This window comes from Hyalella azteca, unplaced genomic scaffold, assembly GCF_000764305.2.
Source record: "Hyalella azteca isolate HAZT.00-mixed unplaced genomic scaffold, Hazt_2.0.2 contig1314, whole genome shotgun sequence".
Lineage (NCBI taxonomy): Eukaryota > Metazoa > Arthropoda > Malacostraca > Amphipoda > Hyalellidae > Hyalella > Hyalella azteca.
This window is the reverse complement of record NW_025931635.1, coordinates 330,986-345,371: the sequence shown is the minus strand read 5'-3', so window position 1 is coordinate 345,371 and position 14,386 is coordinate 330,986. Positions and strand designations below refer to the sequence as shown.

Genomic DNA, 14,386 nt, shown 5'->3' with positions numbered 1-14,386 from the left:
CCAAGCCTACGAGCGACTGAAGTTGTGAGACTTTGAGTCTTGGACTTGTCTACTCCCAGACTGTTTCGCATCCATCTAACTCCCTCAAGAAAGTTTAATAAAAACGTCACTCTCTCCATAGGATTATAACACATTAAAATTTGTTTCCACAGTCATGAAGTTTTGTCATAGATCGTTCTTAAATATATTTGATCTTTGGAAACATATAATTGCAGACGAGCACTGACATATCATAACGGAGTGAACGTTTTAGTAGGAGTAGCTAAGTAGGATTAAACGTTTGTTCAATTCTTGTAATATAAGTTCATTCTGTTTAGAATTTTCCCATCAAATCAACAATTGATAATTGTAAGGAAGGACTTTATTTTATATCTTTTATTATTAAAAAAATTTTACATTGCGAATAACACGCGGGAGTAAAGTCAACTTTGAAATATGAGCACACAAGTGTAGGAAAATACATTACTTGGAAGAAAATGTTGCCCGTTCCTACAGTGTCGCAACACACAGCATGAGAGACGCTTGTTCACGAAAACGGAACCAAAAACAGTTCGTGAAATAATCATTCATGTCCTAATTATTTCCGCTTAAGTGATTTTTTGTGATCTATAAGAATTTCGATTTGGATCTGGTAAAAAAATTCACTATTCTGCACTGGTGTTGTGTAGGAACAGGAGAGTAGTCGGGGTATAACTGACTACATTCATCCCCTCGACGACCCTGAGATCATTCATGTATCGTAGTCATCGAGATGGATTGGATTAACTGCAACATTTGCTGCCGACAGCCAGGTGATGAGAGTGGTCGCATATTTATGCTGTCCAGCTGCGGCCACTTATTCTGCGATATTTGCGCGGCAAAAGGTACGTCAAGGCTCTCTGGAGTCGAGATTATGGAGTATCAGTGATAACTAGCGTTGTGACCAGAATTGTACTTGTACTGTAGTAGGTAGAATTGTACAATTGCGACCACTGCACATGCTGTGCAGTGTGCAACGCACGTCTCTAGATTTAGTGTAAAAACTAAAAGCGCTTTTCTTATCAAATGATTTGTATAGCAGAAAACTCCAGTTCTTTATAAGCAAAAGGGAATTTTTTTAATACAGTCTGGGCTGTATAGTGCACCGTGCACGCATTAAATGCGTGCATTCATTATATAAGAGGCAAACGTCAGGACTGACTGAATCATGTGAATGCATACCGCCAACAAAACACAAATCGCCACTCGAAAGCTAGTAAACTTATGTCACCGTCCGTCTATAAAAACCGTATTATATTTGTCAGAATTAGGGTTTGTTATAATATTGGTCAGAATTACGATTGTCACATTGTAACTCAGAAAATTTTCGATCGCGCTCGTAAGTTGCGGCTCAGTTTTATTCACAAAATAGTTTCTTTTGAAGGCCGGCGACAAGTTAGTGGCATTGACGGTAGCTTATATTTATCATATTATCTTGTATCAACCCAACTAACTGAGCATTTGAAGCTTCATTTAATTAATGGTTACTTTACGTGAACAGGTGGGGAGGCTGCCAAGACCAACTGCCTCTTCTGCTCGTCACAATGTCAGTTCATTCAGCTCTCGTCAAAGGTATATGTCCTTCCTGATCTTATCTTGTTGATCTTAGCTTATCTTGTTGATCTTATCTTATCTTGCTGAACTTATGTTATTGCTGCTAACAGTATCACCGCCTAGGCTTGTTGCCTGCTCGTTGCTTTGCTCGTAATTCTCAGGGATTCCCTTTTTATTTGTGTAACTTTTGAATTGAAGACAACAAACCGTGCTGATTGCTTGAAATTATCCAATATCCTGACCCGAAAGATAATATTAACATTTTTAAAAATATGTTATTTTCTGTTATAAACTCCTCACGTTTTTTAATGAAGAAGGAAATATGCTCGTAAAATAAATTTCTTATATGTCTTCATGTATATATAATATATATCATGTATATACTGCATGTATATAGAGTACGTTACATGTTGATCTAAAATGGCTTGTTCCCTGGAGATTTCCTTCCCAATTTATAGTGTTGTTTTCTATTGAAGATCAAGCCGGATGCGGAGATTTTCTCAGGGATTCCCTTTTTATTTGTGTAACTTTTGAATTGAAGACAACAAACCGTGCTTATTGCTTGAAATTATCCAATATTCTGACCCAAAATATAATATTAACATTTTTAAAGAAATGTTATTTTCTGTTATGAACTCCTCACTTTTTTAATGAAGAAGGAAATATGATCGTAAAATAAATTTCTGAAATGTCTTTATGTATATATATCATGTATATACTTCATGTATATAGACCACGCTAAATGTTTACCCTAGAATGGCTTGTTCCCTGGAGATTTCCTTCCCAATTTATAGTGTTGTTTTCTATTGAAGATCAAGCCGGATGCGGAGATGTATTTCCTGGAGCCGGGCGAGCTGCTCAAGAGGCAGCACAGCCAAACGCTCAAGCTGCTCGAGTTCCAAAAGAGCCACCGCGTGCGTCTGGTCGCCTTCCACCGCAAAGTGGTGAGTCTGCTCCCTGCAGCGCCTTGACACTCAGTTCCTTCCACCGCAAAGTGGTGAGTCTGCTCCCTGCAGCGCCTTTACACTGAGTTCCTTCCATCGCAAAGTGGTGAGTCTGCTCCCTGCAGCGCCAACATGCTGATCCCTCCACCACAAAGCGGGTCCACCTTCACTGCAGTCCACACATATTCACTTGTTGAGTTTCTTGCATACGAGGCCGAGTGTTGGTGGCAAGACGAGATGTTGTGCCGCATGCTACCGTCGTGAGCGTGCGTTGTGCCGGAAAGTATCTCACGCAGTGGTGTGTTTACAATATTTTATTTTGTATTGAAAAAGGAAATCTCTCGGAAGAAATTGTAGTCGACATCAGTCGTGCCCGTCAGTAACTGCCGAACTCTCATATTATTTGGTAGTGACCCTGAGGTAAACCGCATCAAGTAAACAGATTCACGTCACACAGCCATGGGTTGATTGCTCAAATCAAAGAGGTTTTGTTCAACGCATTTCACAAAAAAATTTCTTCTTTTCATATGCAAAGCTAGTGATGTTAAATACATTGTCGATGGATACAATTATCGTTTATTAAAAACTTTTTACTAGAAACATTATAATTAATCTTGTACATTTCCCGATATCATGAAGCAATAGGTCCACAATTCTTTTTTGGTTAACAATTCCCCAAATTTCTGCACAGGTTCACAATAGGTTGAGCAATGGACGAAAACAGTTTGCATTGAAGGGCTCTGGTGCTTTAATATTTACATTTGCAGCTAATTTCTGCTGGCGATAAGGTGTTATTGATTCGAAAAATGTAGTTAGTAAATCTGCTTATTGCAGTCCTAAGCAGTAAGCATAAGTTTTTGTTTGCTAGCAACGAAGATTATTTTAAATGATTTTTAAATTTAAAAATTGGCAATAAAGTTTGCCGGTATGTTTTTGTTCAAGACGTTATTTCTTAATTAAGCTGATATCCACCACTTGTTTTCCATGACGGGACTGCAGCTGTCACGGTACAACGAGCAGGAGAAGAACTTCAAGGCAGCGATAAGCCGAGTACAGGAGCAGGATAACAAGCTCAAGGCTGCCATGAGTCGAGTGCAGGAACAGGAGAGGTCAGTACATAATTACCCTTCAAATGAGCTACCATTTCCCTACAAATGAGCTATCATTTCCCTTCAAATGAGTTATCATTTCCTTTCATGGGTGTTGCCAAGCCAATGGGTGTCTTAAAACAATTTTGACTGAAACTCTCAGTAAATGTATATACATAAAATGGTTCTTTGCATTTGTTCATTCTCGATATCTATTAATCATTGGCTTAACTTCCTATTTTGGTTTACCTCGACATCATCAAAACCAGCGTATCAATTCGTATCTTTTAGGTAATAATCCTACATAAGTTAGACAAATTATTTGGAATTTGTGGAATTATTCGCTTTTAACTCCCGGGATGTGTATAATAACTAACTCGTTTAATATGCTCCCTCTAGATGGCTCCTATGCAAGAAAATATGCAACAAAAACAACACCAAATGCAACAACAAATGATGTTGCAACAACAACAACAAAAGCTACAAGGGAATTGTGTCAATGTCCCTTGCAACAACCTACCGGCATTGCATACACAGTCCCAGCCGCTCCCGCACTCACAACCGACGCATCAAATTCATCATCACCAAGACCGATATCATCACGAACAACACCAACAACAGCTGCATCAGCAACAACTGCACCAGCAGCAGTTGATCACTCGGCAACAACAGGAACACAACTTGCATCACCAGCAGCAGCAGCACCAACAGTTCCCGTCCCCCAACTGTGGCGCCCCTCACACGCCAAGAGCCGCCACAGCGAGGCCTGCTACGGGGCCCCAGCCGAGCTACGACTCGTACCGACGTGGCCCGTGGCCCCACACGCCGGGGGTGAGCGCTATCAAGTTCTCCTAAATTGTTTCTGTAAAACATTGAAATTATCAGAGGTTCTAGCTGGAACAAATGCATTTATTTGTTCTCGGTCGAAATGAGTATAATTGCTAGATGGCAGCAGTTTATTTCATTGTGTTTGATGAGTTGGTTGAGGTTTGTAAATTTGATTAGTTACATGCAGATTAAGGATAGCCGTAAGTTTGATATATTTAAGTATGATGAAATTTGGAGAAGATCGTGTTAAGCCCATTGTGATCTATTTAGTCTATTCTAGTATTTGCTTACTCTGAATAATTAAAACTACCTCATATTCTCACTTCTATTGCGAATTATCGCGGATAGAATCACACGATACACTTGTTCTCGTTCAGATGTCGCCTCATTCGAGCCCCATCAGCCCCGGCAGATTAACGCTCGTCAAAACGAGTCGGGGACACGTTCTGCCACCGCGGCCCTTCTCCTCAGACACTGGTGGGTGCATGTGAACGAGGTCTTCATAACATAACCTAGTATTGTTGGAGCTGAAGAAACAACACCATAGCCTGTAGCCGATATTCTTGTACTTTTAATGACTTATTCTCTTCACAGCATCAGCAGCGGTACCACGATAGCAGGATACTGTAGCTTATTTCGCCTAGCATGATGCATGTATTTCGCTTAGCATAATATTCATTGGCTAAGCTTCAGCATTTCTTAACGCTAGAGTTAAATCCATCAAAAAAAAAAGTTGTTCAAAAGTTCCCATTCTATAACAACGTTGAATGTCATTCACGTTCTTTGCAGGACCCCAAGCTTGACCGATTGCTCTGAACTGTTCGTATTTCAGGAGGTCCTTATCAAGCAGCTTCTCTCGTTCATCTCTAATTGTAATCATCATTAATATTAGTACAAATACTTTAGTAGGATCCATCGCATTAGGACCAACAAGCGTGAATAATAATTAAGGCTTCTACAAAACTTTTTGCTATGCTACATTTCCTTCGGTATTATCCCGGTTTTTGGGTGAATTAGTCTATAGACTCTAGAGCTAACACCATCATGATTATAATTATAGGTTTACTTATAATGGATTCGAGAGCGACATGATAACATGCACGTGTATCGTTTGATTACAGTAGAGCATTTCAACCAAAAATAAATGAGTTACGCAATAGTATAGTATACACTTGGACCGATAATCATGCCGATATTTCGCGACCTCTGTATAACTCTTGTTACGCTTACGAAAGATTCCGTAAAAATATCCGCGTTAGTAGCAGAGAGAAAGTATTAACTCAAAACGTTTTGATCATTATGAGGGTTATATAGAAAGTATATTTGGCAAATTGGGAAGGCAGCTGGTATTGCAGGATTATAAAGGCAGAGCTCGTGTGTTCGCTCGCTGATTAATGCGTGGTCCCTCAGGTCCTCCAAGCGAGGAGTGCCGACATCGCAGCCCCTACGGATCTCACTCACAATCTCCAAGGTAACCAGCAGTAAGTCGCTCCGACTGGGCATTGCTTTCTATTGCCCGACGCACGTCCCACACAAGAAAGTGTTGCATTTTCCGTGTTGCCGAACATTTCCAGTATTATTGTAGTAATATTATTTTCACGACTGAAACTCATGAGCTGTCTGAATTTGGGTACGCCAAAAATATTTACTGTTCCCAACATAATTTCTATCATTCACGCAATATAATCACTATAATAACAAATTGCTCTTGTTGCATCAGTACTTAAATCTGTGCGTGAATAGCGGCCAGCATCGACAAGGAAATTTTTTATATTGATTTCCATGTTGCAATCAAAGCGTAATGCTTTCATAACCAGCAGCCCTGAACTAGAAAGCAGGTCTCTGGCGTGATCAAGTCAAGTTCGTAGACATGTAATTTAAGTAACTTTTATGTTGACTAAAACCTAAATAGGATAGAAATGCAATAGATTTACATAGATGTTTGTAAACAATTAATTTAGTTTTTGTATTTTGGTTACCTGACTTAGATGAACTGAGCAGGGGAAGCTTGTCAAGCCCTATGGACCAACTGCAGCTCCACAGCAGGAGCAGCACGCCCCTCTTAGCAAACCGACATCAGGTCGCTGGGTTAAAGCCTAACGACACTCCCATGCATGAAGTCTTGACTCCCAGAACTGTGCGATCTCTACTAGTTTCTCCCAACGATGCGTTCGCTCAGAAATTCCCTGATTCTATTGGCCAGCAGCAGCAGCAGCACTCGCGCAACGCCTCGCACTGCCCGTCTTTTGGCCAGCCTTTAAACCGACGATAAACTTAATTGTGACCTTGCGACATGTCGGATGCACATCCCGTTCTCAAAATGCTGTCATTTTATTTATAGCAGTATTATATAGTATTAACATTATTTGATCACAAGGTGACTGAAACATCCAACACAAGTGTTGTCCACGCATTATCTTCACTAGAAACTTAGTGACTGGAAACCCTTGCATTTATGTCACGTCAGTTTAGGACATGCTTGAAATATCAAGCAATCTCCATGTTCACTCGAAGTCCAAAGATTTCAGCGCTGAAGACCATGGGAGGAAAATATGGACACACAAAAACATTAATAAATTTTCGGACAAGAAAGCTCGAATTTGCTTTATTTACAGAATTGTGTGATATTAAAGACCTCTCCATTAGAAGGAAAACTGAAATAAATTTTGCGTTTGTGGGCCAAAACTCGCTGGATTGTTACAATCTGAAGAAAGATTCATTGGACCTACAAGAATATCACCGTGCCTTGGACTGATTCAAGCTTGACAATGAATACTAGTGTAAAAAGTTGCTCATTAGAACTACAAACTAATCTAAAACGTGATGTGTGAAAAGTAAAACACAGCAGAACAATCGACGAGGATTTTCGCAAATATTTATACATTGAAGTTGATGTAATAGACGAGTGAAGACATTCATGTACAGGTTTATAAGATTTAGGACATAATGTGATTTATGTTCATCACAAAATAACTATTTTTGGTTTAGTTATGAATGTGATAAGGTTTTAGCTGCATTTATAAAAGCCCTCTTGTTAAATGGAACAAAGGTTTTGAATATTCAATAGAGTACTAGAGCCGTGATGTTATCTAACGTTGAGGAATAATGAGATCATAAAATGGATAATCCACTCCAACTGTCATTACTTTCAGTAATGACCGATTAATTTACAGAGCAATAGTAATAGTTTAAGATTGCGTTATGAAACAGCAATTTAAGATAGCGTTTAAGAAACGGTGGTCTAAGATTGCGTTCAATAGTTTGAGATAGCGTTTAAGAAACAGGTATTTAAGATTGCGTTTTTTCCTGTTTCTGGATTCATAGAATCCAGAAACAGGAAAACATCAACTGCAAATGTTCTGGCTCCATTGACTTCATTTGTTATTTGTTTGTTATTGTAGGCTGGATGTTATGTTCTCACGGTGAATGTAATGAATACATGTTTATTTCCTGAAACGCCCTCTAAATTTCCTAGCATGTTCCTTGTTGTGTTTTCGTAAGGCGATCTCCATGAGGGACGTTGCAGTGAATGTGTTCCTGTTGTCGTCATTGATCTCGTCGTGATCTGGCAGTGTGTCGTCAGCCCACACAGGTTGGTAGGGATGATCATAAAGCTTTGTGATGTCGTAGGGCTGCGCCTCGATCACGGGCTCTTCAACGGGGTCAACCAGTGAAAACAAATCGTCCTCCTTAGCGCTGTCTTGATGCTGCATCTGCACAAACAAAGCTTTCTATCAAACGTCTTTCTGGATGAAGTATTTTAAACCCGTTTAAGTGTTGAATTGGAAACTTGTATTCATGGTCAAGGTAACAGTTAATCGAACAATTTAATTGAACAATAAGTATTGCGGACAGATGAACCATTTACACAGCGAATTATTTGGTAACAACTTAGCAGCTTCATATGGAGTTGAGTGACATCAAAATGTTATCATTCAACGTCCACTAGGAAATTAGGATAACATTTAAAGGATAAACCCTTCTCATGGTTCATGGTTACCGTCAAAATGTCAAGTTAAATAGTTTAGCAAAATATTCTAAGATATCAATAAGGAAAACATTAATGAGCAATGATACTGCAGAAAAACTAAATGTTAAATACCGACCATAACATCGTGCTCGGGTCCACACAACCACAGCATCTCCATGTCCATCCTCTTCCTCTCAGAAGGAGACATCACGTGAAGTGCGATGTTGCCTGCAAAAGGAATTAATGCTTAGCAACCAATGAAATACGATTCGTAATAATTCTTTAGACTGCAGCAAGTATTGAGTAGTTTTGTAATTGTTACGGTAGAAAATAATGAAAAGCATGGTGAACATTTTGGGTGAAGTGGCAAATGACTTTCATTGAAAAACAGATCTGGGTCTGAAAGAATTAGAATCTTCCATTCAATGACACTGATTTTGAATTACAACATGTGCAAATTTCATTTACATTATCTAGTAGGTTTGATAGATTAACCTAAACGAGGCAAGTCAATCCAGCTCACCAAGATCCATGGCAACCCAGGGAGTGTCCCTGCCCTCAAGTATGAGCGCAGGGTCCTTTTTCTGATGCTTCTTGAGGTTGTAGACTTTACGCACCACGTTAGCAATAGCGCTCAAGTGTCGCTGTGACTTGGCAGTGACAATTACCATGTGGTCAACAAAATGCATCTCCGCAGGAATCTTCAACAAATGAGAGTAGGAGAAGTTAAGAAAAAAGTTCAATTGAATGAGCTAGCTATAATTAAAGGAAAATGAAAATTACTCACTACCCAAAAATTCAATAATTATAATAAGATTTTTTGAGCTGCAAGTATCTAATAAAATTGTCACCTTAATTGCCACGAGGTCCTTGGCATTTTCTAAATTAAGCACCTCCACCAAATCCTGCAGATCAAACACACCTTTCTTGCCTCCTGTATTAAAAGAAAATAGTATTGGTCTATATAAATTGAGAAGCCATAGAAGCATAGACACAAACTAAAGTAAATAAAACTAATAGGCTCATTGCTCATGAAGAAACAAATTTGTTCATACTGATATATATACAATCTGGTAGCTGTGCATACAGGTTAACGCTGCTCCTACATTATTGACACATGTATCATGAAAAAGCACAAAGTTTTTCAAGATTTCATAAGGATCATCCAAACTGACTTTTAAGGTTAATTTTAGATAGCTTCAAATCTTCAGGGGATGGTGAAGGAGCTTCCAAAGGAGCACTTTGCAGTGGTTTGCCATCAGAAATGCCAAGCATCTCTTCAGTCACGTCGTAGATGATGCGCGAGCCACTAGCATCAAACTCCTCATAGCCCATGCTGCTCAACTGCTTCCATGCTTCTGCACAGTTATTCAATTCTCTTACAAGTGCAGGAACTTGATACAAGAAATCACAAATAATGATGAAACAATCATTTAATAAAAAATGTCCCTCATCTTGTAGCTCATGGCTATAAAGATAAAGAATGTTGACTAATTAATAAAAAAAACACAAATATATATATAACATCATGTAATGCCACAAGATGGGAATCATGAAGGCTTTGAGAATAAAGACATTGCATACATGCAACCGGTGTTGAATATTACATTAATGATATTAACAGGTACAAGAGTACTACAACTAGATGCACAAATTATTGAAAAACATTTCTTACCAGTAGGACTAGCATCCTGGACAGCATCAAAATTGAAGAATTTCTTTTTTATGCTCACATCTGCCGATGGCTTGCGGGATGTGTCAGCAGTTTCACTCTTTCCTGCTGATCCAACATAGTTACCAGAAGCATCTTTCTGGCTCAGTGGATGGGTATACTTCATGAAGTCACTGACATCAAGAGTTTTTTTAGCTGGATCCTTTCCCGTCACCTGATCTTCACTTGGAAATTTTGAATAATGTCTTATCTTGGGAGCACAAAAATTACAAGTGGAGCTTTTGAGCTTCAACCTAGCAGTATGACCTAATACTGTAACAGAATTTCTTGAAGGAATATTGTAAAATAATGCTAATGCTAATCTAGGAAACATTTTCCCAAAGAAAAATTTCTCAGATTATCAGATTATTTTCAAATGCAAAATCTGTAAAAAAAATCAATAATAAATAATACAAGAAGTCTTCAATACATCAACCTTTCTGATTTATATAAAAAAATCAAAGTGAGTAGCTCATGATTTATGAAACTATCTAAATTGATTGTTTGACAAGGAGAAATGTTGGCATTAGCTGTCATTAGGTACTGATGACATAGATTAGCACATTTGAGTTATATATTTTCCAGTACAGAAAATAAATTTTCATTAAATAAATTGAAGAAATTTTAGAAAAGTCAGAAAGTCCAGAAAGACACTAAGTCTTCAATAGTTAACTAGGACATCGATTCATAGGTTTCTAACCTACATTAATCAGTAAACTGTCCCAGGAAACCCCCAGGATCTTCCAGCACAAAAGGAGCTTCCAGAAATAAATGGTCCATGCAGTGCAAGTGGTGGCATTGCTACAGCTGGCAAGGAATGTAGCTCATTGTTATCTGATATGTGTATGTGAGGCACATATTAGATACCACCATCCATCAGTGTAAGCCATCCGTTCAGCCATTAGCGTAAGTCATCCATCAGTAACCAGACCATGACATCATCTTACTCTGAATATTAAGAGCTTTATGCCACCATATTCCAAAGCAAATAGCCCAGAGTGTAATCATCACTTCATACCCTGCCTTTAGCTTGAACTGTAACTAGCAGACAATCAACTGCGGCCAATCAGCCCAGCTTGCCAGTGGAACTGCACGAATCATGCCATGCACCGCCAGACAGTCACTTTTAGCTAACAGCATCTGGGGTTAGGTTTCAGATAGCAATAATTCTGCTCCAAAATTTATTGTCCTATGACAAATGGCTGTTTGACTGTAGGCTGATTCAACACATGGGACAGATATGATGGGTCGGTGGTGACTGGCAGGCATCATAATCACTGCAAGGCTTGGCATGCTCCATCCAGGTGTGTAAATTATTTTTTGCGTATTGCCAGATGATGCTGGGCCATACTACATCAGGCTACTTTCCTGTGGGCTGACTGATCTAATTCAATGCTAGTGAGGAAAATATCTACTCTCTGAACTGCGACTGTATTTTTTCAGCTGTGATTTTAGGGATTTCCAAGCCGTGCTTCCATTTCTTCAAGAAGTGAATTCTATATCTCGGCCATCATCGGCCATGAAGAGCCATTTACAAGCCACAAACACAAAGCACATGCACTAAGTCCTGTGCATGTGCTACCCCAAATCTCAAATTTTATCTCAGAAACAGTAACAATAAATTTGTCTTTATTTCAGCAGCAACTGAAAATGTGATAATGCAGTCTAACCACACTGATGAGACTACAACTATGCAATATTAAACTTGACCATTTAGTAGTGGGGCGCATTTGTAGGCCACAAATTTTACTCCAAAGTCCTAAATGAGCCCTGGAGGCTGGAGCCAATGCCCAGCCTCACCATGCATTAACTTTACTCAGCCTGAGAACTAGAAGCTGCAAATCATGCGTAAACTCCGTAATCCAGACAAGCAACACACTACCAAAAGATAATAGCACCATAGGTCTTCAGGCAAGCCTTAAGCATGCTTTCTCATAAGCAGCATAATCCTCATCCAGCTGCACCTAGTCTGGCCTAACCTCTTCTGTCCTAACCTATTCACACTGTCCCCGCTCACAACTTTCTTGCAGGCTGCAGCTAATGACTGGCTCCCACTCCACCAGCACACTTCACACTTGGACTGCCGTTGAACTTCCTGCAGCCAATGAGGTTAGGTTAGGTTGGCTCAGGTTTGTTTAGGGTGGAGAAATGTTGCAACTAGTATAGGTTAGTGAACCTTGGAAAGAAATATGAATTAAGTGCAAAATTTGGCAAAGCTGGCCTCCAGCATGTCCCCATCTAAACCTTTTGGGGTGACTTGTCATCATGACATTATGCAGGATATTTTGGCAGGAGCATTGAAGTGCTGCAGACGTTGAAAATTTTATGAAATGACACGTTTGCAAAGTGCTAACTGTGAACCAGGATTTTTTCAATCAAACAAAAATACACAGCATTAGAGGTTTAGAGCCGCGATATTTCAGAAAAAAATAGGACTTTTCCCAACTAGATTCAATGGATTGTGATGACTGGTAGTGGTGGCTTATGGCTGAGTGCTCAGTGCTGACAATGTTACAGTCAAGACTCAAGACTCAGGAAGTGTTATACGCTAGGTACCTACATTCTTGAGGGAGGGAGAGGGATCATCCGATCATGATTAGTGATAGTCCATTTGAAGCACGGCACTGACGGCAGTGGTGGTTTTTCAATCAAACAAATATACACCGTACATGGCATTAGAGCAGCAATATTTCAGAAAAAAGTAGGACTTTCCCAACTAGATTCAAATGATGTGATGTCTGGTGGCTTGCAGCTCAGCTCATGGCTGCCAGGAGTGCCAGCTGTCAATGTTACTGTTGTTACAGTCAACTTAGTCAAGAAGTGATATAGAATATAGGCTACGCCTACGTTCTTGAGGGAAGGCATCATGATAGTCCATTCAAAGCAGTCATCGGCAGTGGTGGTCTCCAAGTTCCAACAGGCATCACGACCGGACCAGTTAAGTATCTCATGGATAGTACCAGACCAGCTGTGAGCTGACCAGGCTACCACCTACCAGTACCAGGTGGCAGGTAGGCCTACCAGGCTACCACCAGCATTATCATACATAAGAAATTGGTTTAACCCTTTCGTGACTGTGACGTCCCTCTCAATGTTTTACTCCATACCATAACTTGCAATCTTGCATACAGCATACCATTCAAGGCATAGCTAACTACAGGGACACTTGAGTAACACTCCTACCATCCTACGTCTATGTCAACTCAAAAGTAATTGACTGACGGGACTGTGACGGTGTGACCTCCTGCCCAACGATTTACTCTATAACTTGCATGTAGCGCTAAATTCAAGGCTTAGCTAACTACAGGGACATATTAGAAACATTCCTGCCTCCTGGCACCTACATATGTCCAACCTAAAGCAATATTAATATTTGTTCTTTTGGGATATGTTATTATATAAGCTAGCTATTGCACACATTTGCCAAAGGAAGTTTGTGATATTATTCAACTAGGACTAACAAAAAAATATTAAGAAAATGTTTGTTTTTATCAAAATCAGTGATGTCGCAAATTGTGTCACCTCAGTTGGAAACTGAGCAGTGTGTTCACTCAGTTCAGTTAATCAGTTCACTCAGTTAATCAGTTCTTCAGCAGTGTGTTCACAGATGAGGACTTGAACAGTATTCCAGATATTGAGGAGCGCCCAGTCGGCTCGAAGTTAACATGTTTTGAAATACACGAAGAAGAGGTTCTCAAGCACCTGGTAGCTCAAAATCCCAACAAGTCATGTGGACCAGACGGCTTCTGAGCGCAGCCGTGCACCACTGATTTTGTGCATCAATAAGCCCTGAATCGAACGCCTTGAATCTCTCCGGACATCCACCAATTATCCGTGAACCACTCGGCTTTGTCTCCCTCCGGCCTTGCATAGAACCTGCCGTGCACCACCAGGCCGCGGATCAAATCTGACTTCCGAGCATCGTTAAATTACGTAATTTTACGTTCACCGCATCTGAGGTTAGGTATCACATAGCATAGTTCTGTTCCAAAAATTTATCGTCCTTCGACAAGTGGCCGGTCGACCGAGGGCTGGTTCGACCCACGGCCTAGATACGGACGGCTGGAAGTGTTGAAGGCTACGTTCCGGAAGGCAGGAATCATGATGGTCCATTACATCCAGGGCAGTGGTGGTTTTCGGCAGGCTACCCTTGCATGGCAGATAGGGATCGACTTTTCAGAAAGTTTGCCGGGACTTTTTCTTTCAAATTATTTATTCTATTTGCGCCATACCAACATGTGAAGGCGATACCAAGGATTTATTAGCATATGCC

The 14,386-nt window shown here is 40.0% G+C and overlaps 2 protein-coding genes across 2 annotated transcripts; one reads left to right on the top strand and one right to left on the bottom strand.

The window, feature by feature from the left end:
* Positions 1-4,042: 4,042 nt before the first annotated feature.
* LOC108670015 (developmental regulatory protein wetA-like) lies at positions 4,043-7,799 on the top strand. The gene is made up of 4 exons (XM_047882214.1): positions 4,043-4,435; positions 4,810-4,909; positions 5,843-5,913; positions 6,434-7,799. Exons 1-3 carry the CDS (start codon positions 4,046-4,048, stop codon positions 5,905-5,907), a joined length of 555 nt encoding a protein of 184 aa, XP_047738170.1. The 5' UTR covers positions 4,043-4,045; the 3' UTR covers positions 5,908-5,913; positions 6,434-7,799.
* Positions 6,829-10,500, bottom strand: LOC108670029. Its single transcript, XM_018157478.2, has 6 exons — positions 10,078-10,500; positions 9,578-9,760; positions 9,254-9,336; positions 8,926-9,103; positions 8,539-8,630; positions 6,829-8,145 (listed from the first exon to the last, which is right to left on the bottom strand). The coding sequence occupies exons 1-6, from the start codon at positions 10,445-10,447 to the stop codon at positions 7,876-7,878; spliced, it is 1,176 nt and encodes a 391-aa protein (XP_018012967.1). The 5' UTR covers positions 10,448-10,500; the 3' UTR covers positions 6,829-7,875.
* Between the last annotated feature and the right edge of the window lie 3,886 nt (positions 10,501-14,386).

Coding starts and splice junctions, on each gene's coding strand:
- LOC108670029 (XM_018157478.2), bottom strand. CDS start 10,447: ATGTTTCCTAGATTAGCATTAGCATTATTTTACAATATTCCTTCAAGA. Junction 9,104..9,253: donor AGGACCTCGTGGCAATTAAG/GTGACAATTTTA, acceptor CATTTGTTGAAG/ATTCCTGCGGAGATGCATTT. Junction 8,146..8,538: donor GACCCGAGCACGATGTTATG/GTCGGTATTTAA, acceptor TTGTTTGTGCAG/ATGCAGCATCAAGACAGCGC.
- LOC108670015 (XM_047882214.1), top strand. CDS start 4,046: ATGCAACAACAAATGATGTTGCAACAACAACAACAAAAGCTACAAGGG. Junction 4,436..4,809: donor CGTGGCCCCACACGCCGGGG/GTGAGCGCTATC, acceptor GTTCTCGTTCAG/ATGTCGCCTCATTCGAGCCC. Junction 4,910..5,842: donor GCCCTTCTCCTCAGACACTG/GTGGGTGCATGT, acceptor GTGGTCCCTCAG/GTCCTCCAAGCGAGGAGTGC.